Source organism: Cyprinus carpio, chromosome A15 (genome assembly GCF_018340385.1).
Source record: "Cyprinus carpio isolate SPL01 chromosome A15, ASM1834038v1, whole genome shotgun sequence".
Lineage (NCBI taxonomy): Eukaryota > Metazoa > Chordata > Actinopteri > Cypriniformes > Cyprinidae > Cyprinus > Cyprinus carpio.
The window spans coordinates 25,195,585-25,223,014 of NC_056586.1; the positions used below are offsets into that span (position 1 = coordinate 25,195,585).

The window sequence follows — 27,430 nt, forward strand, 5'->3', positions numbered from 1 at the left end:
AGCTGTGAGTTTTGATCAGTTCTGCTAAAAGTTAGCAAAATTTGGATAAAAATGCAAAGTAAACATATTTATTGTTAATAAATAAATGGTGTGCTACTATTTTGAACATATTAGTAAGTCAGACTTTATATGTGACCCTGGAGCACAAAAGAAGTCTTAAGTCGCTGGGGTATATTTGTAGCAATAGCCAAAAAAACATTGTATAGGTCAAAATTATAGATTTTTCTTTTATGCCAAAAATCATTAGGACATTGATGCAGATCATGTTCCATGAAGATGTTTTGTTAATTTCATACCGTAAATATATCAAAACTTAATTTTTAATTAGTAATATACATTGCTAAGAATTCATCTGGACAACTTCAAAGGCAATTTTCTCAGTATTTTGATTTTTTTTTTGCACCCTCAGATTCCAGATTTTCAAACCATACATCAATGGAAAGCTTATTTATTCAGCTTTCAGATGATGCATATGAAGCTCAATTAAAAAATAAATCACACTTAAGACTGGTTTTGTGGCCCAGGGTCACATATACTGTATGAAACTCAGTCTGTTACATTATCTGTTCAGTATCAGTATATGAAGAAGGTTTTGCACTGGATTTTCAGTTACCTGAAAAAGGAAGGAGTCTCCAAGCGAGTTACTCAGGCAGAAGACGAAATCTTTTTTGGGGTGTTCTGGGACGGCCTGGACGATGCTGTTCTCGGCCCACACGGCATGTTTAGGGACGCTGTTGTGATCGATGCCTGACCGGCCATCCGTCTCGTAGAAAAACAGAGTGCATCCTGGTCGAACAAATTGGGACATTCACTCAAGAATCAGAAATTCAAAGTTGTTCACGTGAGTTCAATTAACTCTACAGATCATCTCTCAGTCGCTGTTTCCAGGGGAACGGGAGCAGGATATCCAATAGAATTGAGTTATGCAGCTTTACTGATGGAACTCTGCCCTCCAGTGGCCAAAATAAGAAATTCAGCGCTGCTTTCTTAGAGTCCAATATAATGCACACACTTATTGGATTGTTTTGATTTTTGATTTTGTTGTTTTCACACTGTTGGCAAAGATACAGATCTTTCTAACATGTCTTACACTGTCTGTATCCAGTTATGAGGAACTTATATACAGTATATACACTATGGTTTGGGGCAAGTAAGATTATTTTTGAAAGAAAGAAATTTTATTCAGCAAGAATAAAATTTGTGTGCCTGTGGCTCAGTGGTAGCAGCGCAAAAGGTTGTGGGTTCAATTCCCAGGGAACATACATACTGGTAAAAAATTGTATAGCCTGAATGCACTATAAGTTGCTTTGGATAAAAGCGTCTGCTAAATGCATAAATGTAAATGTAAGAACACATTAAACGGTCAGTAAAGACTTTCTATTTTTTTTTTTTTTGAGAAATGGGGATGATAAAATAAATATTGGAAATGTGTTTAGTCACTTAGAAGCTTAAAACATCAAATTTGCCAGAGTATTTAACAAACAATCATGTCAGAGGTAACATAGTGAATGATGGGCGTTGATATTATACCCATATAACAGCACACAACAAACATAATCCTCCTCTTCTCTTACAAACCTTTTCACAGGAAGTTGTAAAACCTGTCAGGTAACCACTCACACACACATACACACACACACACACACCTTTGAGGGACACCCAGTAGCTCTTCCACTTGCGGCGAGGGGCGAGCTCCACCTTCTTGTTCTTTTTATGCACCAGGAAGTTTTTGACGGCGAGGCGTCCAGCTTTGCGCACGGTTCCCTGCACGGCGGCCACGTTCAGCAGAGGGTCTGTGTGGTAAGCGGAGCTCAGTGTCACACTGCTCTGCTCGTCGCTGAACGCTGAGCTTCTCTCCTCGGGAACCTCAGCCGGACTCACGCTCTGCTCCAGCTCCTGACGGAAGTTCTCATAGACGCCCTGGTCAGACACACACAGGTCCAGGACGATTATTACACACCGTGCTAAACTACGTCACAAACTTACAAATAAAAAAAAAATATCCAATTCAATCATATCATATTCTTAACTAAAACACAAAAAAAAAAACTACCTAATTAAAAAATAAATAGAAGTCTCTTTGGTCTCTTATTGCACATAACTGACCTAATATTTTATTAAATAATATTAATAAACAATAAGCGACCTCTGTATATTATTTTAAGCCCTTGGTATATATATATATTGTGCTGTGATGTCTCTGTAAAGCGACCTTGGGTGTTGGAAAGGCACTATATAAATAAAAATTATTATTATTATTATTTATTTCTAGATAGATAGATAGACAGATAGACAATAAATAAATAAAAAAAAAAAAAATAAAAAAATATACTTTATATATATATATATATTATATATATATATATATATATATATAGTATATAGATATATATATATATATATATTAGGGCTGTCAAATGATTAATCACGATTAATCACATCCAAATAAAAGTTTTGTTTACATAATATATGTATGTGTACAGGGTATATTTATTATGTATATATATAAATACACACACATAAATTATATATTTAGAAATATTTTACATGTATATACATTTATATATTTATATTTTCTTATATTTTATATTATATATAAATATATTTAATATATAAACATAACATATTCTTCTTAAATATATACATGCATGTGTGTGTATTTATATATACATAATAAATATACACAGTATACACACATATATTATGTAAACAAAACTTTTATTTTGGATGTGATTAATCTGATTAATCATTTGACAGCCCTAATATATATATATATATATATATATATATATAATATATATATATATATATATATATATATATATATATATACACACACACATATAAACATTTTTATTTGCATATATTTTATTTTAATGAACATTACTCATTTGATGGAACGTTTACCCATTGATGTTGTCACATTCATGCATCTATCTGCTGTTAATGTGTTTCTGCTGATGTTTGGATGAAACATTATGAAACAGGAACCAGGGAAAGAGCAGTAATAAATGACTCACACTGCCCACCTGTGTGCCATCTGAGGGTCCCGCTCCAGCCCCGCTGCTGCTCCCACTGTCGCTCCCGGCGAAGGCGCCCCCTGCTGACGTGGAGTAAGCGGAGAAAGACGCAGACATGGTCTTATAGCGTCGAGCGTGGTGCTGAGACGCCTCACTGTCCCCCGTCAGCCCATCGATACCGCTGTCCTCATAATCACTGCCATCCCCCGACGTGACATCCAGTACCAAAAAAACACATTAAAAAATTACCATGATTATTTGTGATGATGGGATAATGATTTAATTTACACAATTTTATAGGTATAAATTTAACTAAATTTTTTTATTTAAATAGTAAATTAGAGTAATTTCTAGCCAAAAAAACAGTTTTGAACTGAACTGAGCATATAAACACAATTTTTTGAATATATATATATATATATATATATATATATAAAAAATGAATTAATATGAAAATATTTTAATTATTTATTTTTTTCAAACTTACATTTTATTTATTTATTTTTTTTTAGGCCTGGTAATCCCACTTTTGAAATTTCCTTAAGTTTCCAGGTTTTTCAAGGCCATGAAAACACTGTATATATAAAAGTATTAAATGACAGCAAGTAAAAGTACATAAAATTATCAAATATAGGCCCAGATGGAATATGTGAAGTTATTTTGGGGTAAAATCAGTGAAAAAGCCAGAGCCAAAAATGAACATGTAATGAGTTCTGTGAATACCAGATTGTATGAAAAGACATGACATGTATCTAAATTTACTAAAAACATTTTTTTTTTAATTAATTAATTAGCCAAGGACATTGGTTTTTGGTTTTAACATGACTTACTTTACCTAAAACTAAGCAATAAAACTAATCACAGTTCCTGGATTTTCTTTCTTAGCAACTAAACGTGACTCTTGTGATTTCGACAGACTCAAAAGACAAAGAGTCAGTTTTCCACTCTAATAAACTTGGCTCTTCTCCAACACATCTTCAGTCCTCCTACCTGTTGGCCGAAGCGCATCGTGTCTTCAGAAGCAGATGACAAGCTGCATGTTGTGAAGTGAACATTTTACAGAAGTTGACACAGGTCTGCCTGAGAGACCACAGCGCTGTCTGAACTCTGTGTGTCGAGTTATAGCACAGTAAACTTGACTACAATACCACTCTGTACTGCTGCTGGGGAATGATGGGATATTACCCACCAAACCCGGCATCTTCTGGGAGTCACATGACTGGACTGTGCAGCCCGGCATGCCATTCATCTTCACCGATGGAGTCTCACGGGGAGGCAGTGTCACACGGTGATTTCCTTTTTCTTTCTAGCTGTAGCAAATACCTACACACAACTCACAACACTTTCGTGCACACACATATTTAACCAAGAAATATAGTGAAAATTAAACCAGCGTATCTAGACCTCAACTATCTCTACCTTTCCTCCTCGTTCACTCTCTCTCAATCACGTTCCTGTCAGTTACAGCTCATTAGCATGACAAAAGAAGCGAGATGTTCTCACAGAAGTCTGACTCCAGGATCTGGATCATCCGAGAGAGAGCAGGAAAAAACAGCCACCACCATATGGACAGCGTGACAGGCCCACAATGCACTAGGACTGTCAACACACGTCACAGAGAATTACTGTGGTGGTCCTATGGTATAGTGATGTCAATGCTATGGTACTTTAATATAGCATGGTATTAACAAAGTACTTAAAAAATGTCCTTAAAATATACTACCTTGGTGCTACCATGGTAGTATAATGGTATTAAAAAACTATAAAAAAAATAAATAAATACAATTACATTTATAGTTTTTTTAAATATATATCTTTTTATTATATCTATAAAAATATATAAAATAAATGCAATATAAATACCAATATAAATACCATTTTTATCTTTTTGTTATATATTTTATCTATTAAAATATAATATAATAATATATAAATGTCACTATATGTTCGTAATTATTAGATTTTTATATATAATTTATCAATCAAAAAATATAAATATAAATGATATTATATTATCTATAAGGTTTTGGCAAAATATTTACTACTTTTATAATTTTATCTCTAAAATCTGAATTAATAAATACCATCTATATATATATCTATATATATATATATAATATATATATATATATATATATATATATATATATATATCAAAAATAAATAACATTATATTTTTATAAATATGAGGTATTTTTTATTTCATCTATAAAAAATAGTAAATATAAATACTATCATTACCTATAAAAATATAAAAAATATTTAACATTATATTTTTGTTAGTTTACACCAACAGTTGAGTGGGATGAGCTTCTAGTGAAGTTATAATACTGTCCAATGGGAAACAATAGTGGAGTCTGTGTGAACTTGCACACAAATGAGTCATTCATATGTACAGTCTCTCTACATGAGGAGATTCAGAGGATTCTGGGGGATTAACCACAGGCAACATTCATTGCAAGACTGAAATTCCCTTGTGTACACCTACACTAACACAACATTACACTCACATTATTACTGCACACCTACACGCGTTCACACTGACACTCGATGACTCCAAACGTTCAAACAAAGCCATTCACTTTCAATGAGATGCTGATCTGAAACAACACGTGTCGCTTCAAAGTTGTACAGTTCACTACCAACTTGACCATTAACAGAATGATTGCATTTAGCACTCTTAGGGAAATATGCTAATATTTTGCAATTATCATTTAAATCTGAAATCGGAATATGAAAATGCTGCCAAGTTTTTACTCCCATTATTACACTTCTTTTTTCATTATGTTTTGCCCCGAGAACACATTATTATGCAAATTAGATGCAATGTATAGATGTACATTTACATTTATGCATTTAGCAGATGCTTTTATCCAAAGCGACTTACAGTGCATGCAGGGTATACAATATTTTATTTTTTTGTTGTTGTTTTTTTTTTCAGTATGCGTTACCTGGGAATTACGCAATGCTCTACCACTGAACCACAGGAACAATGTGCAGAATGGAACACCAATTTACGGACATTTTACACACACATATTCCATAAAGTGTAGTAGTATATCAAATCATTCTGTAATATGTTACATAAAATAGTTGAGAATCATCTTTGTATAAAGAAACCTAAAAACTGATTGGTGAATGAAAAAATAAAACATAATTCAATCCCAAACATTCCTTTACACTCCAACCAACATAATTAAATAACAGTCTGGTGTCCTTCACAAAGGACATAGAATAAAATATGAATATCTTTTTCAAAAATGTTTTTTTCTCCATTTGTTTATTATGCTCTAACTAATGTAATAACATAAAAAAACAACATTAACAAAACTTTTTTATGGTTCTCAGGAGGATATATAATTTTTTTTTATTATATGATGGACTCTGAATATGATGGACTGTGATATGATGCCATTTATATTTTATATTTTTATAGATAGAGCATTGAAAACAAAACAAATAATTCTAAAACATAATGGTATAGTTTATAGGTATGGCACAGATGAAGGATTAAAACTGAACACATTTTGCACTTGGCACTTTCTTTGCACTTTTTTGTGGCCTCAATGAAAAAAATTACACAAGCTTTTGCCTAAATTTTTGTATGCAGATCCTTTTTTCTTGTTTTTTTTCTACACACCCGGACAGTTTCTCTACATTTTTTGCATGGACTGTGTTTGGTGCTGTTCTATTCGTCACACATTATTGATATTTTTTATTAAAAAATAAATAAATAAAAAAGCAAACAATTACAAAAATATAATGGTATTTATATTATATATTTGTATAAATAGAATATTTAAAAAATATAAAATATGATGATATTTATATTTTATAGATAAAAGTATTTATAAAAATGTAATACTTTTTAGATTAAATATAAAAAAACTAAATAAATACAAAAATATAACACGATTACAGCTAATTTGAATTTATTTGGTGTTTAATACTGGAGTAGTAACCAATAAGATTTCACTGTTTGGCTAGCCAATCAAAACTCACCTGTATGGTTTGTGCCCGCCTCCCTTGCATAACTCCTTGATGATTGGTCGGTCCCTCCGACAGACAGTGAGACCGGCGGCAGGGCAGCGTATACGCGCTATAGGCGGCTCCGTCGTCCTCACAGGGTGAGATCATCTTGTCCTCATCACCTTCTCTGCTTGTGGCGCTGCCCTTGTGCCATTTGGCATAGCGTCCGTGCGTGGGCCTGCAGGCGGGGCTCTTCGGTCCGTAGAGCTCGTCTAAAGAATTGGCACGGTTTGAGTCCAGCAGCTCCTGAGCGGACGACTGCAAGCTGGCTTCGCAGGTGTCCGGCGTGTCTCCGATCTCCTCCGTGCTGGTCATGTGCTCCTGGCTCAGGTCGGATAAAGACACCTCCAGCGAGTCCTCCCTCCACATGTCTGCAGACTTAGAGCGTTTCTTTTTAAAGCTGGACGCTTCTTGGGAGCCGTCCCGTGTGTGCTGGACGTGGGTCGTGTCCTCCGACGGCTCGGCGTGGTCCTGCTGCATGGCCTGTTCGGCGGTGGTGGCGCTGTGGGTCACGGCGGGCGAATGGGCCGGATGATTGTGGAAGGACATGGGTCTGAGATTCATGGCCACGCGGTCCACCCATATGGGGCTGCTGAAGTCGGGCAGCATGTCCGAGTCGTTGAAGGGCTCCAGGCCGTGGTCGGCCAGCGACTGCGGGATGCTGGGAGTGCTGCTGGACCGCGTGCTGGTCTCGGAGTTGCGATGCTCCGGTTTTCCAGACGGCGTACGGCGGGTACAGTACGTCTGCTTGCTAGACAGGCGTAGCGAGCGTGACATGTGCTTACGAGAGAGGTGGCGCTGGCCGTCTCCATAGTAACCATGGCCGCCGCTATGACTTTCTGTGTTACCCATGGCTCAGTATCTGCAGCAAAAAAGAAAAAACACAGAGGTCATGCAACTAAATATAACTAATTTTCCACTGCCTTATCATTTATGTATTCATTTATTCTTTTTTAACACCATGACACTAGCAAGTCACTAGCACTCAAGTCATACAGTTAACAAAAACTAGACAATTAACAATAATACAAGACCAAAATTCTAAAATACTTAATGACAGTTAAATATATATTGTACAGTAGAGTCTGATTAAAGAATGAATGATCCTTATATACTCACTGTGCGAGTATTTTAATGCATTTTATTTTCATTCTAGTGCATTTTATGACAACGTGCAGTTAAAAATAAATAATATAAGGTTTGTAAGTATTATTTTATACAACAATGCTTATGAATAAATGCTCATTTGAATTCAATAATTCACATAAATCTATTATTAAGGTCAGTTGTTGACTGCATTTATGCTGCTGAAAAGTCAATATAAAAAACCATTTATGCATGAACTGCTTAAATGTATTAATTATTGAAATTATTATTGAAATTGCATCATATTATTTAATGTATATATATATATATATATATATATATATATATATATATATAGATATATAGATAGATAGATAGATAGATATTTATTACATATAAATAAAAAATCAATTAAAAATATTTATATTTATTTAAAAATAATAATAATATTTAAAATAATTTATGCAAAATATTTAGTTTATATAAATATCTATTTAAGTGTACTCTTAGAATTATCCAGTAAGTAAGCCTCAGTATAACACAACACATTTTCAAAAATAAAATACAATTATATATATTTTTAAAGTCATTCTTAGTGAGATCATATTCACTCTGAATGAGTTTCACACATGCATTTGCATGACACCAAGAGTTGAGTCTGACAGGTACAGCATGACTTTTTTCTGAAATTACCTGCGGTGTGCCGATGACATCACAGTCATGGTAGATTTCACTCTGCATACAGATCAGCTTCCAAAATCTGAAAAAATAGAAGGCAACAGAGTTATAAATTACTATTCAAAAAAATCCACACACAGCAGTTTTCTGAGGCAGTACAAGGGGACGAGCTGTTGTAGGATAAAATTAGACTAACCACCGAGAAATACGACAGAATTAGAACTGAAAGAGGGATTGAAGAGATTTGCCGCTGTGGTTGGAGACCACACATGTTCAGGCGTTCTGGACAACTTCAACAAATGCAAGAAGACGGACTTCACTCTGAACAGCCACATGAGAAGCTGTGCATGTGTGGTCACAGATCTATCAACCCGTGGTTACTGCTGCTTCCAATAAACGCCTGCATGAAAATATATACACAATGAAATCCAAAAGACCAATTTTTCATACGGTATGAGAGAGAGGTCAGTTAGCACACGCTGTAGACTTTACTAATGAATAGTATACTCGCTAGCAAAATGATTCAACTTAAACACCCCAAACATTTATATTCTGAAGATAAACTTGCACTAAATGTCCTGACACAAACTGATCCATTGGCATTAGATTTGCATGAAACGCAAAGAACCGCTCCACTGAGATTAGTTTCATGATTATTCTGAAGCCTATTCATGCAGGATTTTCCAAAAAGACCCCCTCATAGTGAGTGTGAATTACACCTTGTAATGAAAAAGCATCATGGTACAGGTTGATTTAGCAAAAAAAAAAAAAAAAAAAAAAACCTTAATGGAAGCAATGTGAACCATCAACAAAAACTGCTAATATCACCAGCTCAAGGTCAATGTGGAACTGCAGTTCCAGTCACATGATTTAAAGAAACTTTTCATCTAAAAATTAGCATTTGCTGAAACTGTGTTCATGCCCAGGCCATCCAAGATGAGAACAGATTTGGAGAAATATAGCATTCCATCACTTGCTCAGCAATGGATCCTCTGCGGTGAATGGGTGCCATCAGAATGAGAGTTCAAACAGCTGATAAAAACATCACAATAATCCACAGCACTCCAGTCTATCAGTTTACATCTGGAGAAGTGAAGAGGTGCGTGTTTGTACAAAGCAAATCCATTATTACGGTGTTTTTAACTTTAAACCATTGCTTCTGGTTAAAATACGAGTCCTCTATCCATAATATTACAGGGGATGGACTCTTTCAATTAAGAAAGCAATATTATGGATTATGAACTTTTGAAAGTTGGAAGTTTCATAAATAACATTAAAGTTGATGGATTTGTTTCTTACAAACACACAGCTTTTTGTTTCTCAAGACATTAACTGATGGACTGGAGTGGTGTGGATTACTTGTGGATTATTGTGATGTTCTTATCAGCTGTTTGGACTCTCATTCTGACGGCACCCATTCACTGCAGAGCATCCATTGCTGAGACACTGATACAGTGCTACATTTCTCCAAATCTGTTCTGATGAAGAAACAAACTCAGCTTGGATGGTCTGAGGGTTAGTAAATTTTAATTTTTGGTTTATTCAAAACATCTTATTCTGTATTGCATTGAAGAAAGAAAGTCATTCAGAATTGCATCAACATGAGGGTGTGCTTCCAATAATCGGCAGGAAGCAGAGGGATCAGCCTGGAGCAGTGTTAGATTCTCTCCTCTCCTGTCTTCATTCTCTCAGAGTGGGATCTCTCTGTCTGTCTTGACTAATGCACCAGAGCAGATCTGGGGTCAGTGTGTAGCGGAGCTGAGAGACGATAGTAAAGGCTCATGACAGGGCTGCTAACTCAACCGCAAACAGCAGCGGAGCATCAGGACCGGGATACAGAGTTCTTGTTTGGCACATAAAGGGCAGAGAACCTAACAGGAGACATCTGAGGAAAGCAGAAACAAAACAGGATAACAAGTATTTGATTTGCATGTGTGCATCATGTTTCTCATTTCTCTCACTCCTAGCCAGCCTGTATTAAATTACTGAACACTGCAAACAGAAAGTTTTGTACTGTTTTCCAGTAATAATATCAATGGATCCATAAAATTAGACACATTTACATGAAAAGCAACAATTTTAAAATAAGAAAAAAAAAAAAAAAATCCTAAAATACACAGATATGCAACATATTGTCTTCAAACAAACCTTAATATATTATGAAATAATCATTTTCAAGTAAATTAATCCAATTTTATGGATGTTTACATATTTTAATGGAAAACAAGACAATGTAAAAAAAAAAAAAAAAAACTACCTATTTACCATTCTCACAGTCCCTATTTGTTGTTTATACACTGATCTTTTGTGTGGCGAGTCATAAAACGTGTCTGAATAATTCCATCCCGTTGCACGATGGCGCAAAACTCCAAGAAACGCAAACACACAGAAATTCTCCCGTGTCTCCGTGGAAACCAGGCCAGCTCTTCACTGATGGAGCGGGGTCTAAACCATCAGGATAACACCAAAATAGAAAGCACAGGCCCAGCAACATCCCCAAGTGCTCGATCAAAGTTCTCACACTACAGCAGCTAAGCGCAAGTGCTCATGGGTAAAAAACATGTGAGTTCAGAACATCAGCTCGATGTGCCCACAGGCCTCAGGCTGCGTTTTTAAGAGCTGCCCACATCATCTGCCCCATATATTAATAAACAAATGTGAAAAGGTTACAAAACAATCTTCCACCTTCATGAATCTACTTGGCTTGATGTTAAAAAAGAAACACTCATGCATAAGATATAGTAAAATATTACTAGATAGAACGATAGAACAAAAGTTTTCCAGCTAATAGCTCCCAGCTATAGTCATCTGCAGGCATCTGATTACAAAACTAATGTAGGCAGAAGTTTTTTTTTCCTTTTTTAAGTGTGTTCAAAGTTTTATTATTCAATACTAGTAAGACTTACAGTGATTCTGAGGTTTGTTCTGTTTAGGATGTGTCACCTTTCAATATAGACCAAAACCATGCAAATACTCCAAATGGCTCAAGAACAGCATGCAGTTTACTTATTGTATGACTTTCTTAGGCCTTTTAGGTAAATTTTACAGGAATGCTAAGGAGTTAATTAAGATACAGAAATAGGCTGAATATATAATATCGTACACATATTTATAAACATGCTATAAATAGCCTAGACTGCGAATAAGACTGCAGTTTCACGTTTTGCGCTTGCATAACAAAGTCAATTATTTTTAACATGCAATGATACAAAAGATATCCAAACAAAACATGTAATGAAGAAAAATCTTTAGACAAAAATAAAAAAAAGATATATTTTTAACTTTAGCTAACATATTTAAAGGTTAATGGCAAACTCACATTCTTGAAAGCTGTCCTACATGATCACGAACACATTTGAGAGAAGACTAGTGTAAATAAAAAAAAATAAAAAAATAGCCATTGCCTTCAAAATAAAAGCAGTGCGTTTGTATTGTGTGCAACTAAGTACACCTGTATTTGCTTCTGACTTTTAATTTACCAGTTACCTCACACAGGCCGGTCAAGGATAGCCTGAGGGCCGGATGTGGCCCGGGGGCTCTACAATGCCCAGGTCTGGTGTATACCCACCACAGGGTTAGTGATTTGAACAAAGACCCTAGAAACTTCAAAACAACATGTTAAACACATTCGGAACACTTTAGCAACCACCCTGAACACCCATGCATTGTGTTGGTGACTTTTGCATCAGTAAAGAGCACTACAGATTCATAAAATATAAACCTTTTGAACTGGCCTTAGGCTCATTTCTGGTCTTCTCATTTATATGCCACCAAACAAGGTTAAAAAGAGCAGCAAACTCAAACCAAATCACACTTATTTAAATTCAAAGCATGTTTGTTTTATCAGTTTCAATGTGTTATTGAGATGAGCCTGCTTTAGCTGATATGATCCCTGGCAGACAGCAAAAACAGTGTGGCGTCACACAGAGTTGTTTATCAAATCCAGCAGTGACGTCAGGCAAATAACCGACAGCCGTAAACATCATGTCATCCCAAATCCCCATTCATGGAGGTGTGCAAACAAACACACCCAGGGGCTCTATCACGCGATCCAGAAACCCGCTTCACTGCTCTGCGTGTTTACCTGAAAATCGCCCAAAAAATGTGACAGGTGCATTTTGCAGTCCTTTGTTATTAGAGTCCCCTGAACGCACATACCATGACCTGTCGAGACAGGAGAAGAGCGGTCTCACACCTACACACCAAAAACTCAAAAAGATCAACTCCATCAACTCCAAAGACGCGAAGGGGTAAAAACAGCACTTTTTGCCCCAAAGCTTAACCTGACGTGCGTTTCTCAGCGTGGGAGCATGGGAACGCTCAGAAGCAGCTGGAAACAAAACCTAAAATTCATCAGCAGCTGCAGGGTGGAAAAGAAGGAACATTTCCTGCCAAGGAAATCAGCGAGGGCCTGTTTGTGATTTTCATGCTTGGTAATTAATTCACAGCACTTTATCAAAGTACTACAATGACTAGCATTCTGTATTATACAAGACAGCAACTCCACAACTAAATTTATAATGGATAAACAGCATGAAATTAAACTAAATGGATCAATTCCAGAGATGATCTTGCATGTCTGACAACTCTGGTGGACTAACTTAGACTAACCAAAAATTTTGATTTCTATTTCCATAATATATAGAATGGCTTTACGGTATTTAGTCTATAAACGTCCTTGTGTCACGCTTCAAACAAGTACGCAAGTTTGGTGTGTTCAGGAATTCTTGTGTGCTATAGAAAATGGTGGCACATACGAGTTGACATTGTGAAACTGCATTTGTAAATTATGCTTGGCGGGCCACATATATTTTAATAGAGCTGTGGTCCGTTTGAAATTCATCCACAGAACGTATTTGGCCCACAGGCCGGACTTTGGACACCAAGTCATTGGAAACCCAAATTTTCATTCTTCTGTGGATCATAAAAGAAGACATTTTGAAGAATGTTAGTAACCAAATACTTTTGGTTCCCAATGACTTCTGTTGAATTTTTGTCCATACAATGGAAGTTAATGGGTGCACAAAGCCAACCTCCATCCCTCATCCGCCTGGAACTGCTTCCGTGTACGTGCCTGGAACTGCTTCCGTGTACGACAGTGAGCGCAAGCTACATTGATGCACAAAGCCAACCTCCATCCCTCATCCGCCTGGAACTGCTTCCGTGTACGACAGTGAGCGCAAGCTACATTAAAGTGATTATTACATTTTGAATATGGATATTTTTCTTACAAAAACGCATCGATTCGCTCCAGGAGGCCTTTGTTCACACCCCGGAGCCGTTTTTATGGATGGGCGCTTTTTATTTCACTTCTTTTGGACTGATGCATGCAACACCTGCTGAGTGACATTAAAAAGCTTGAAAGATCAAAGACAATTTTTAATATAAGTCCAATTGGATTTGTCTGAAAAAAAGAAAATCACATACACCTAGGATGACTTGAGGGTGAGTAATTTATGGGCTAATTTTCATTTTTGGGTGAACTAACCCTTTAAGTGCCAAGATAGGCATGACGTTTTTTTGACATGCTCCAGGGGTGATCATCTTTTACAAGATGTTTTTAAAAGCATGATATTGGAGATGGTAATACCCACAATGCATCTGGAGAAAAGAATGAGCAATATGAGTCTATGTTCAAATGGACATTCACAGTTTCAGCTCTGCCAATTATATTTCTATTACACTGGGCAAGCAAGTTTCTATGTCTTCAGCTTCTGAAGTTATTTCCACGTTTCCCATGACTATTTTATATCGCAATCAAAACACTAAACATCTTTGGGAATTTCAATTTTCTATTATATATTTTAAATTTTTCGTTCTTAATCAGGATTACCCATCGTGTTTCCATTGCAGTGCTGTTTTGGTGTCTGTTTTCCTCATTTAGAAACGGTAGAAACATTTAATTGAGAAACGCTGCGAGGGGCATTCAGCACTAATGAAAACAGCACAAATTTACCATCTGTCTGAAAGAGACACCCAACGCAACATAAAACACACAGCAGGCGTAATGAGGTTCAGAGATATAAGAGCATCTTATGATTTTAAAGTATGTGCCTATGGCAAAACTGTGCAGGGAGGTCACTGTGTTGTGATGAATGATCGACAGGTCTTTCAGTGGATACGCTCAAGTGACAGGTCGACTCAAAACCTAGACACACAGAAAACCTGAGAGACAACCAAATCAGCTCTTTCTATTCTAGCAATTATCGCTGCATTTCTGCTCAGAACGAACAAACTGCAAAGAAAAAAAATATAGAAGGATTCAACAAAATAGTGCCAAACAGACCTCAAATTAGTTAGTTATTTGTATCAAAAATGCCATAAACAGTGTTGTTTTAAAAGTACAGGCACTAAAACTTGAAATAAAGCTGCAATGTAAAAAAAAAAAAAAAAGTAAAATGTACTATTAATTTTGTGCCAAGACATTATGCATTAATTTTACACAATAACAAAAAACATCAATGTATCACATATCCATTAGATCATGTAGAACTCCCATAAATAATTACTCAATTTATACGGAAAATTCCTTGATATTAATACAGTACATCGTGCCCTATATTTACAGATTTGTTTTACAGCATGAAACAAAAAAAATATAAACATTAGATGAAAAAAAAAAAAACTTAAAAATGTGAGTTGCTGCTTTGGCAAGGTTAAGTACTACATAAAATTAAAATAAATAAAAAAATTATAACAACTAAGTAAAAGATTAAATATTAATAAAAATATATCAGTTATTTTAGTAACATTTAAACTACAATTAAAATGGAAATTAAAAAATATAAAAATAAAAGTTAGTTAAAAATATGAATAAATGCTTAAATACTACATAAATAATATATAACTAAAATAACACAGATTCCATTGGGGGAAAAGAGCCACACCCCCAAATGCACACCACAGGTTGAATAATGGCAAACATTAAAAACATAACTGAAAACCAAATGCAGTAAATCAAGTGACCTTTTGAGTGCTATTTTCTCACTAATCTTTACCACATAGCTACATTAACTGGTTGTATACTTCAGTATCCACTAAATCTTTTAATGAAAATTAGTTTCCTGAGTTCCTCTCGTCCAGAGCAAATCCCCTGCCCCGTGACATAACTTTGAAGCCCGTGAACGACGTGCTGATAGGAGGTCCAGGCATGTCCCAGCACCTCCTCAGGGACATTTACTGATGATCTCCCTGCCCTGTGCTTGAATAGGTGAAAGGTCTGTACGGAAGGGGGACAGGAGGTGGGGGAGTCGTACCTGAGACCATCCGCCCATCCGAGCCTGAAACAAAAGCACTAAACTACTCTTCGCTTACATGCAAACATGGTTTTTCTTGAGGAAATGCTAATCTAGCTCACTTTATATTTCAGTAATTGAAACAAAGCTGAAATTAAATAAAATAGAAATATTAAACGCAAAATGTAAACTTAAAAAACTTGGCAAAGTCTGCCTTGGCGAAGTACTAAAATCACTAACTAAAACTAAAATAAAAATAAATTAAAGCTCAATAGAAACATACCATAGCACATAATAAAATGACTTAAATTGAAAACTGATCTAGTTTACTTTGACTTTACTTTAAAAAAAAAAAAACTGAAAAAAATTAGTAATTTAAATTAAATACAGATATTAGATGAAAAACTTAAATCTAATATGTGAAATATTACTACAACTAAAACAAAATAAAATAAGAAAAAATTAAAGCTAAATAGAAATGTTTAAATAAGCACATACAATTTGTTAAACTAAAATTTAAAAGAATAATGAAAATATAAAAATCTAGATTAGATTTAAATTTTTAGTGACACTTAAAAACACTACTACACTGAAATTAAAAGATACAGAAATCATTTTCACTTAGAAATTGCAAGTAAATTTCATAATTGATTACAAAAAGCTGCAAGTAAAACATTTAAATAAAATGAAATTTGAAGACTGAAATGTTTACAATAAATTTTCCTGCAATTTTTTTTTTTTTTTTGCAGTGTACAGAATTAGCTAACGCAAATCTAAAATATTGATATTATTATTGATGTTTTATGATTCCCATCGTAATTAATAAGACAAATAATCACAAAAACACTGTTTCTATATTTAGTAAAGCACCACTTAACAACAAACGTTACCATCTATGTTCCAGCACGCAAAAGGGTCAACCAACAAGTCTGCGCTGTTTACTTGTGCCTTTAAGAAGCAAACAAAAGAAAATAAAGTTCTCAAGCCCAGGGGAAGAGTGAGGTCACATGACTGACCTTTAAGACAATCTGCATGTGAAAACAAAACTATAAGGATTAGCAATAATTATTGTAAAGACTTAACGGTTCTGTGCTACATGTTTACACATGAAATGGGCCACTGCGTGATGTTTTTGACTCAGCTGAGACTTAAACCAAAAGGGAAGGGGAAGCAACTTGGCTAACGGGATGGCATCACCATGATACTTTACTATTTTCAATATTAAATATTTGTACCAAATCATTATTTACAACTATAGTGGTGAAACTATATACTAACAACAAATAGGTTTTTGAGTTTTGACAAAGTTTCAGTGCACCCCATAATACTGGAGTAAATTTACCTACAAGCAACTGGGTCAACCTACTTTAATTCATACAAATATGTTTGGCAAAAGTGATGTCATTTATAAATGCAGACTTTACTGCTGTTTGTGTTGGTTCAGATGTTTTCCGCACTTCCACCTGTTGTTTCTGGAGAGCCGTGAGATGAGCACATCTGCAGCGGTTCACGCCAGACTGAACGTGTCAAGCATCAACAAGGCTTTACAACGGCTCGATTTGCTACAGTGGTTCAAAGTGCTACAAGCTTGCTTAAGGAAACAATGTTTACAATGTGCAGTGCATTTCTAAAAATTAAAAACATGATAGATTGTGTTGAAGTTTCTGCGAGTTCACTACTGTTAATAATGGCTGTTGATTTAACACGTTCATTCACTGAAATTATCGTGGAAAATATAGAACATTAAAATGATTACCGCATTTAATGCATGTTGTAGTCACAATATTGTCTCTGTTTCGCAAGCGAAAATAGTTCCAAAGGCACAGTGGTGTTTCGTTACTGAATGAATCCACAAATCGAGTGAGCCAATGATTCAGTTACCCATCCATAAAGACACTTGCTTCATTTCTGAATGACTCACTCATTAAACAGTGACTTGCCGCCACCTACTGGCGGTTTTAGTTTCATATTTTGAGTATAATTTCATTTTTTTTTTTTTTATATTTATATATATATATATATATATATATATATATATAATATATATATATATATATTATATATATATATATATATATATATATATATATATATATATATATAGGATATTATATTTCAATATCCATTTAAAAAAAAAATCCATTAATGCCCATTTAAAGCCCATTACTGTCATAGCATTATTTATAAAACAATAAAATCACCACACAAAAACACCTAAATTCAAAACATTCTGAAAACAATAAAATGGCCACACTGTATTGTTTTTAATTGAATTAATTAAATGACGTGCCAGTTGATTTATAAAATTAATCAGCACATCATTTCATTGATTAGATTAAAACATTTTAACCCCTCGACAGCCCTAGTTTTTATATTTTAATTCTTCTCATTTTCTTCCATCTCACAAAGTAAACAAAAAATTAACACATGCAGAAGCCCAACACATTAAATCCAAACCAACAAATGACAAACAGCACTTTCTCAAACACACTGAGGTGATTAAAGCTCATCGGAGGTCAGACCAAGAATCTTTTCCAGCTCGCAGAAGTATTTTCTGAAGGACAAGCGGCAGCATGTGTTCCTCTGATTACCTGAGCCCCGTGTGATACGCAGAGAACAGATGAACCAAATCCAGTTTCCAGAAAATCTCTCCTGCACATTATCTGAGTTTTTCCCCTGTGGAAGCCTCTGCTGAAGCCTGGGGTCTCTCCTCCCACCCCTCGTCCTGCGCCGTGCAGCCGAGTGTAACGAGACAGGATTCAGACACACATGACTACACAAAGCCGCGTTGAAATGAGTTTACTTGCTCCGAGCTCCGATCACAGGCCTTTAATTTCCATCCGGCTCCAGTACAATAACGCCCCCTGTTTCTCTCTCCGTGCCACGATGGAGCTGGAAGATGAAGAACAAACTAACTGTGTGCACAAGTCTGTCGACCTAAACCACCTGTCTTGGGGTTTGACATCATAGACAACCACTTTAAAACAGCTGCCTTCAACTCCAGAGATAATAACCCTTCAATTAAATCACTCATCAAAACGCAGGGTATGAACAGGTATGAATGGTGTTTTTGATGCATTCTGGGTAAACTGAATTATAGGCCACAGGAGTGAGACAAAACCTAGTGAGCTGCTTACCTAGACAGCATATCTAAGGCATTTTAAGTAAGTGTGTACCATCAAAACGAAAGATATAGCCAGATTATCAAATGCATGATTTGTGGAGAAGGCAAGAACATAATGCAGTGCACAGAAAACAAAATCATCCAAAATAATATCAGAGTAAAAGAAATGTTTATAAATGTACTGCAGAGTATTGATATAAAAACTCAAAAATAATTTAATTTCATATTTCTTTATTAAAATAAAAATTAATTTATTAAATAAAAATATAAATGATAAACTCATACTCGTCATTATTTGTAGTCTAGTCTCAAGTGTGGAAAACTAGTAACTAATAAGTTAATTTCATATTTGTATTATAAAAAATTATACATTTATGAAATATATAAATATTAAATCAAATTATAAATAATAAAAATTGTAAAAATCCATTGGAATAAATTGTAGTCTCTAGTGTAATTATACAAAACAGTGACTAATAAATTAATTTTATATTTCTATTTATAGTAAAAACCATACATTTATATAAATACATATATAAAATTATTATATTAAATTATAAAAAATAAAATAATAAACACTACTGGAACACATCTCTAGTGTAATTACAAAAAAAACAGATTAATAAATTAATTTCAAATTGCTATTTATAATAATACATTTACAAAAATATATTAACATAAAAAAAAAAACTAAAAAAAAAAATAATTATAACTAAAATTTAAAATAATATATTTCATATATTAATACCTTTTATATTTCTATTTACAAAAATAATAAATTTATAGAAAAGTATATGAAAAATTAATAAATAAAATTAAAACTAAATGTAGTCAATTGTAGTTAAGTTTCTATTTTTCTATTAATTAAAACAGGCTTTTGAAATCATAAGATGCTGCCAGTGTAGACCGAAGCCAGTGTAGACCGAAATAGACCGAAAAGCAGCTATCTGGGTTATGGAACAGAGCAAGACCAGAGCATCTTGACATGAAAGTTGAGAGGTGAACAGATAAAAGGGATTCCCTGTGTTTAAACACTACTATCACTCAGCTGCTAGTATGAACACATCACTCGATCCTGTTGACAGGGAAGCATTCCAGGTATGCCCTGTAAGTCATAAAACTCTGAAGGATCTGTTTGGAAAACAATGCATAAGTGCAGGACGAGATACTATCTCATGCTTACGATGGTTCTGAATCCCTCTAACCCCCCAAAACCAATCCAGGAGAGTTAATTAACAACGCTGATACAGGAAACGCAACCCAGCGGCAATGACCACATCAAAGCACAATGAAAGTGATCTGTATCTATGAAAATCACATTCTAGCCTCATTTTTAATTATCAAAGTCAGTGTGTCCCAAGAGTAAAGAAGGAAACTATTTCAATCAATTATTGTTAAGGGAAGAAAAAGCTTGGGTCTGTATTAAACCTGTTTAGTTCTTCACTCGTGCAGAACTAAATAACAATTAAACCTTTGTTGGCTTGAATGCTGGTTCCCGTATGGAGATTATGAAAACTGAACTGCACTACGGTCAAAAAAAAAGTATAACTTCCTCAAAACTTATATTGTTTCTATATATTTATTCAGAAATTAGCCTATTAACGGCAAGTATTTACCCCTGGAACTGGTATTTAGGGCCATTATTACCTTCAGAATGGCATACTGAATAACAGCACACTAATCATTTTACTTCGACTGCATTAATTAACTGACAGGAATCTTACATTTGAACACTTATGGCTTAAATATACAATCAAATCAACAAGTAGCTTATATCATTACATAAAACATTTCATGGCAGGTTCCCATTGCGAAGCCATTGGGGCATATTGTCACAAACATTTATTGTTTTTTCAATGACTGTGATTCTAAACCTCTGATCATCAACAGTAAAACTGTCTCTCAGAAATATAATTTTGGGAATAAAACCTATAAACTAGATTAAAAAAAAGTGTGACTAGCCAAGGTTATCTCTATATGAAATGATAAACAACAAGAACTGGCCAAAGAGATTCTATTATGATTCTATTGGGGCATGTTGTCACAAAGGGTCAATGTGAACTGTGAATTTAAACTCTAATGGTGAAACTGTCTCTCAGAAACAGATTTTTAAAAATAAGCAGAGAAACTAAGTAAAAAGTGTAACAACTAGCCCCGATCTCCTATGAAATTTATTAAATGATCTGTATGAAATGTTAGACAAGAATAACTGGGTAAAGGGACCTATTTGTGATTGGGGCATGTTGTCACAAAGTAAATGAATATGTTTTCAGTGAAGTGCTCAAAGAAAGTTCTCAGTGTCTGATAAAATAAACCTAGAAACTAGGGCAAAAGTGTGACAACTAACCCCCTACAAGAAGCAAGAATTTGCTAAAGGGACCTTTTTGCCATATTTTGGTCACTTTTGGCCCAAATCTGACCTTGCTTGTGCCTCAGACCAGCTAGTTATGTTTCTACGGCGGATTCATTACCAACTTATCTAATGGCTCTTGTATGATGCAATGCACTTCACAGCTCCACCAGCGCTGGTCCTCCTGTCCTGCCTGACTGCGGATGGCTGATTCATTTCCATCTGTATACCAGCAGATGACAGATTCCTTCTATCTTCCTGCCTTTCCTTTTCTCAGGCCATTCAGAGCGAATTAATTCAGCCCATCTAAAGTCCTTCACACCAGGACATGCTCAGAGGGGATTCTCCTTGACTCTGACCAACTCACACATTTGCAATTCATCATCTTCCTCACACGGCTACACAAAAGCACCAGCACAGGAGCTTTGTCATTCTAAGGACGCATGCATGGACTGTTTATAGCGTCTGACACCCACAGAAAGCCTGTGTTTGCGTGCTGATGTTCTGTCATTAACTACCAGTTCAATTAGCATTTACAAGACCACGCGTGGAAGACAATCACAACGCTTTAAATGAGCTTTGTTCTTTCAGGATGTATCTTTTTGATATGCAACAGACAATTGGAAAAGCAGCATTATTAAGACATGCAACTTTGCTTGCGGCAAACGTACTTTGCAAACCACAGTCCAAATGTCACAAATGCAAACTCATATAATCCAGCCAATCAAATCCTATAGGAATTTTTCCCTTCAACTGGATCCTAATGGGAATTCCAGCAAACAACAAGTAGATCTTAAGAACAGATAGTTCACAATAGGACTATTTGGTTCCCAGTGGGATCAAATGTCCATGTAGAAAATAACATGGACTTTAAAGCAAATCTTTTAGGGTTTTAAAACTCCTGTACCTTTCTTTAAACTCTAGTTAAGACATTATTCCAAAAAAAAAAAAAAAAAAAAAAAAACAGGTCAAGTTCTGATAATGACTACTCAAAATCCAAAGGAACTCAACAGAGCTCAGGGCTTTTCCAGTTATACCAAATTACTGGATGAGGAATTTAAAAATCTTTTACAGAGATAAAAATATAAATTTTCCATATATATAAAAAAATAAATAAATACATACATACATACATACAAAATAAATAAATATATATATACATACATACATATATACATAGACGTATGGACTGCGCCATTTTATTCATTGTTTTTTATTATTATTATTATTATTATTATTAGAGACAGGATCACAACCATATGCACAACCTGGAAATATCAGGGAAGTTTATATATATATATATAATTTATATATATAAACTTCCCTGATATTTCCAGGTTGTGAATATGGTTGTGATCCTGTCTCAAATAATTATAATAATAATTTAAAAAAAAGAATGAATAAAATCAAAGGAAATAATTTTCGTTTTATCTAATAGAATCTTATGCAATTCTTAAGTGATTCCATTAGGATTCTCTAAGATTGATCGCAAATAACAAATAAAACTAAAACAATAAAACCATTAATAAACATAAGAACAATTCTAAAGCAGAGAAGTCTAAACTTATAAAACCATTGAGATACAAACACTAGATAGTGACCAACATACTTTGCACATCCACAAAAAGTCTGTAAGACCTGTGTTCAGTATAGAATACCCAACAGTACACATGTAATGGTTATTAATAATTTGCAGATGCAAAAACCCCTTGTTTATCATGTCAATAAGCTCCTCTGAATGTTCAAATAGAGCAAGTCAAAGAGAGACAGGGAAAGTCAGACGTACGGACTGCGCCGTTCAGATGTGGGAAATCCTTTTTATCTGCTTTCTCTGCCTCTCGACAGATATCCAGAGTCTTTGGAGCCGTGAAACTGCAGCGTGTCTTTTCCCGAAAAGCATCAACACAAACCTAAAGCCTGCCACCACACCTCAACAACCGCACAAACGTCTTACCTTCCCAGGGGGCGATCCTGTGACCCAACGACACGCGTCCTTTCTAAAATCTCATGTTTCCTGCATCACCGTCCACATTCCGTCTCCAACTCCACAACATACTGACTCCCACGTGAGTGGACGGGAACTGAAACAGCTTGGGATGGGGGCTGTGTCCGTTCAGCGACCCCCCCACCCTTGTCTCCTCCCCTCTCCCACACTCTTTTTACCTCCTTCCCCTTCCCCCTTTCCTTCTGTCTTGGAATGACTGAGATTGGGAGCAGGAATGCGTGTGGTTCTGCTCCTTTTGGTCTGTCTGAACGGCTTTGGTATGACCCTGCGGAGAGCACCAAATTTACACAAGAATTCAAACCCACCTCTCACAAACACAGACTCTGCCCACTTATCACACCTTTCCCAGAGCTCCGCCCACCTCAGGGCAAATTCTCCTGCTGAAATAAAGTCTGCAAAATAAAGAGCGCACCCCACAAAAAAAAAAGAAAAGAAAAGAAAACATGCCTGAGGCACATTTAATCACCAAATCAAAAGAAAACCTATTAATTATATTTTTATAAGCTTACTGCATGAACATGGTGCTTTGTTTCCCATTGCAATATTATTTTTATGACAATTAAGCAAGTCTGGACACCCACTCCCCCAATTATTCTCAACAGATTACTTTATTACCGAAATACAATGTTTTTTTTAAATATTTGAATCAACGTTATTTAAAGGTTTAATAAATGCAACAGCAAATTCTACCATGATACATAAATAATTTGAAATAATGTGTAATTTTTGCTTTCACATAAAAGTAATGAAAATGACTTTTTATTGCATTATGGTAATGAGAATATGAGGGAAAATATGTGCTTAACTGTCATTAAAATAATGTCATAATGCAATCCATTTCATCAAAATATAATCCTGAATTTTTTCTTTTGTTTTAAGGGAAATATATTACATTCTGTTTAACTGTCATCAAAATAACATCAAAATGCAGTAAAGCTATAAATAGGTTCCATTTCATCATGCAAAATATAATTTTGAATTTTTTCTTTTGATTTTGAAGTAAAAATATGACCCAGGCATGCATATCAATAATCACCCATCACAACCTAACATTACATGACGTCTACAAAAACATCTATCATATGCCATAATACCAGTTAGAAGAGGTTAAATCTTAAATATTTGGACAGAACAGCATGCATATGTGTCTGTGGAGATAGAGGTGTGATTGGTGGGAAGGCAGCAGCGTTGTTGTCATAGCACCAGAGCTGTAGGAGGAGAGAGACACAGACGTCAATGATGACGGCCCGAGCTGAATTCATTTTCAACACACACACCTTGTGTAGGTATTCTGGGACGCCAGGCAGTGGCCACAGTGTTTGGGAACAGGAAGCTGTTCCATCACTCTGATCATGTGATCTGTGAGCTGCTTTGCATACATAGCAGCACAGACGCCCGGGGCCAGATTGAGAGCAGTGTTGGCTGGCTGATATAACCCAGCGACGGCACGCTACGGAGGGGGCGAGACGCTCGGACAGATGAACTGGACTGTAGTCAGCTCAGAAGTGCAACCTCCTGTCTAGACGATTGTGATTAAACTGTCTAAAATAAGAACCTCAGCACTGTGGTTAGTCTGATGCTGTATAAAAGTGACTAACTTTGCAAGCCAAGGTTATGACCCCTAATCTGTACAAACGCCACAGCTGGATACTTTCTCCCAAATAAAACACAGAGCCAGACAGACAGAGAGAGAGAGAAGCAGAGAGTGAGAAAGAAGGAAGAGAGAAAGAAATGTCTTGTGTATACCTACTGTAACGTAATTAAAATATTCTATATTCTATAATATTCTATAATATTAATAAAGAAAAATAATCTTAAAAATTGCATAATTAATATATGAATAATTCCAAAAATAAATTACTTGTTTTATTTAATAATTTTACATTAAATTAAAATAAATAACTTTTTTCTTTTACCTAACTTTTACCTTTCAAACAATTTGCAAATTAGATCATATGCATAAAGAGAGAAAAAAAAACATAATATTCATAGCACACTTTTCTTGATGGATAAAATCAAGTCCTGCCCTACGTTATTTCCAATTATTCAGCTTCATTTGATGTATTATGAAAGTTAATGATGATGTGTGCAGAAATGACACACATCAGCTTTAACAAGACGAGCCGGTGTTGTCTTTGTTAGGAGAGAGTCAGACGTGACATGACAGTCTCGCAGGAGGAACAGGGTAAAGGCAGGTCCGTCTGAGCCCACAGGAATGCCAGAACTACCACCACGTCTGCTTCGCATGATAAACTATCAGCTGTTTGCTTCCTAAGAACCATCGTGGAAACCTCTCATATTCTGCAAATGATTCATTATGGTATGGGCTGATTATGAAGCAGTTTAGTATTCATGACGCTTCAGATCTTCCGACTTTAATATGGTAATGTTGGGATATATGTGAAATAATTTTTTAGTATCAGAATTGAAAATGACCTCTGTGACCTCAATTCCAGACAGAAAGTCCTAGGGCTGAAGGAGACATTCTTCTTAACGATTCAGTCACAGCAAAACTGAAGTGATTAGAAAGCCGGAGTCATAAATAATAAAACGATATTTGACACTTTACATAACTCATAAACATAGTGATAAACAACAGCATCCTGGAATACCAATTCTGATTGGTCAATCGTGACATTCAGCTGTCAAATATTTCTGATATTAATGGCATCAATCCATCAAAACACTTTAAAATTAACTGCTTATTTCTGAAACTAATATTTCATACAGAGCTACACTAGAGTTTGGAATCAGTAATGTCTGGTTTTGTTTGTTTATTTTTTAAAGAAAAGTAATTAATACTTTTATTCAGCAGAGATGCATTAAATTGATCAAAAATGATAGTAAAGATGTATAAATCATTACAAAATATTTGATAATAAATACATAAATGTATGCTTTTTGTGTAATGTAGCTTAATGTTTATTAAGCTGCACAAGCATTTTCAACACTGATAATAATCTGAAATGTTTCTTGAGCAGCAAATCAGCGTATTTAGATGATTTCTGAAGGATCATGTGACACTGAAGACGAATGCTGCTGAAAATAAAAATTAATAAATAAATAAATAAATAAATAAATGCAGCCCTGGTAAGCATTAGAAACTTCTTAAAGAAGCATTAAAAAAATCTTACCAATACCAAACTTTTGAAAGGTGTATATTCAAGGTTTGTCATATTTCTTACAAGTGAACTAATAAAATAATTTGCTGAATTGAACATTTCATGTTCATATATTAATTTCTTTGTAAAGTAGCTGCTTAATAAGTGGGATAATGTGCAGTCAGATGATTATTATTACAGAATAAAGGCTCAAAAACAAACCACCATCTAAGAGGAGGCTGAATTCAGTGTTCCTGAATTTCTTTTCATATTCGGGTCTATTTTGCGATAACGACTCACTTACTGTAGATTATTCCTTAGGCCTATGTATTTAACTAAATATTTATTTCACTACAAAAAAAGCATTAAAGAAACTGGCATAACTAAATACTTCTAAAGTGTCAAAATACTTCTAACTATGCAAACTAGATTGCAAACATCACACGTTCTGAAATGCTCTTGCAATTCATAATGCAATAATGCTGCTAAGGATTAAAGAGGAGAAAGATGGCTAAACTGCCAGTGTACTTATAGCAATTACACACCTGGTTTAAGAATGTCGCCCCCTACAGTACAGGAACACAACAGGCCTCGTATGTTAAACATGAGCAGAACAAATGTCTGTTAACTGTTTGTAAAACACTAGATTTATTACTTGATTGTGTTCAAATTCAATATAAAAAAATTAAAAAATGCATTTGTGAACAATTCACACTGAAAAATGCATAACAATGTGTGACTGTTGTGTCTGAAATTGAGCTTAACTTCATCATTACGCCTTAAAGCAAACAAAAAAAAGTTT

At 34.9% G+C, this 27,430-nt stretch overlaps 1 protein-coding gene across 7 annotated transcripts in view; it reads right to left on the minus strand.

Annotated features, from left to right (window-relative positions):
* Window positions 1–27,430, minus strand: part of LOC109058609 (rho guanine nucleotide exchange factor TIAM1-like) — an 82,310-nt gene that overhangs the window by 43,731 nt on the left and 11,149 nt on the right. For 2 of the 7 annotated variants that reach the window (XM_042771781.1, XM_042771779.1), the window contains exons 1-6: window positions 23,477–23,655; window positions 8,829–8,895; window positions 7,023–7,911; window positions 3,030–3,239; window positions 1,647–1,920; window positions 614–786 (exon numbers count right to left, since the gene is read on the minus strand). In XM_042771781.1, the coding sequence (XP_042627715.1) occupies window positions 614–786; window positions 1,647–1,920; window positions 3,030–3,239; window positions 7,023–7,901 (1,536 nt within the window). In that variant the 5' untranslated portion in view covers window positions 7,902–7,911; window positions 8,829–8,895; window positions 23,477–23,655. Of the gene's footprint in view, window positions 1–613; window positions 787–1,646; window positions 1,921–3,020; window positions 3,240–7,022; window positions 7,912–8,828; window positions 8,896–9,009; window positions 9,214–18,639; window positions 18,941–23,308; window positions 23,417–23,476; window positions 23,656–27,430 lie in introns of those variants that run through there. The other 5 variants (XM_042771776.1, XM_042771777.1, XM_042771774.1 and 2 more) reach the window with 5 other exon arrangements.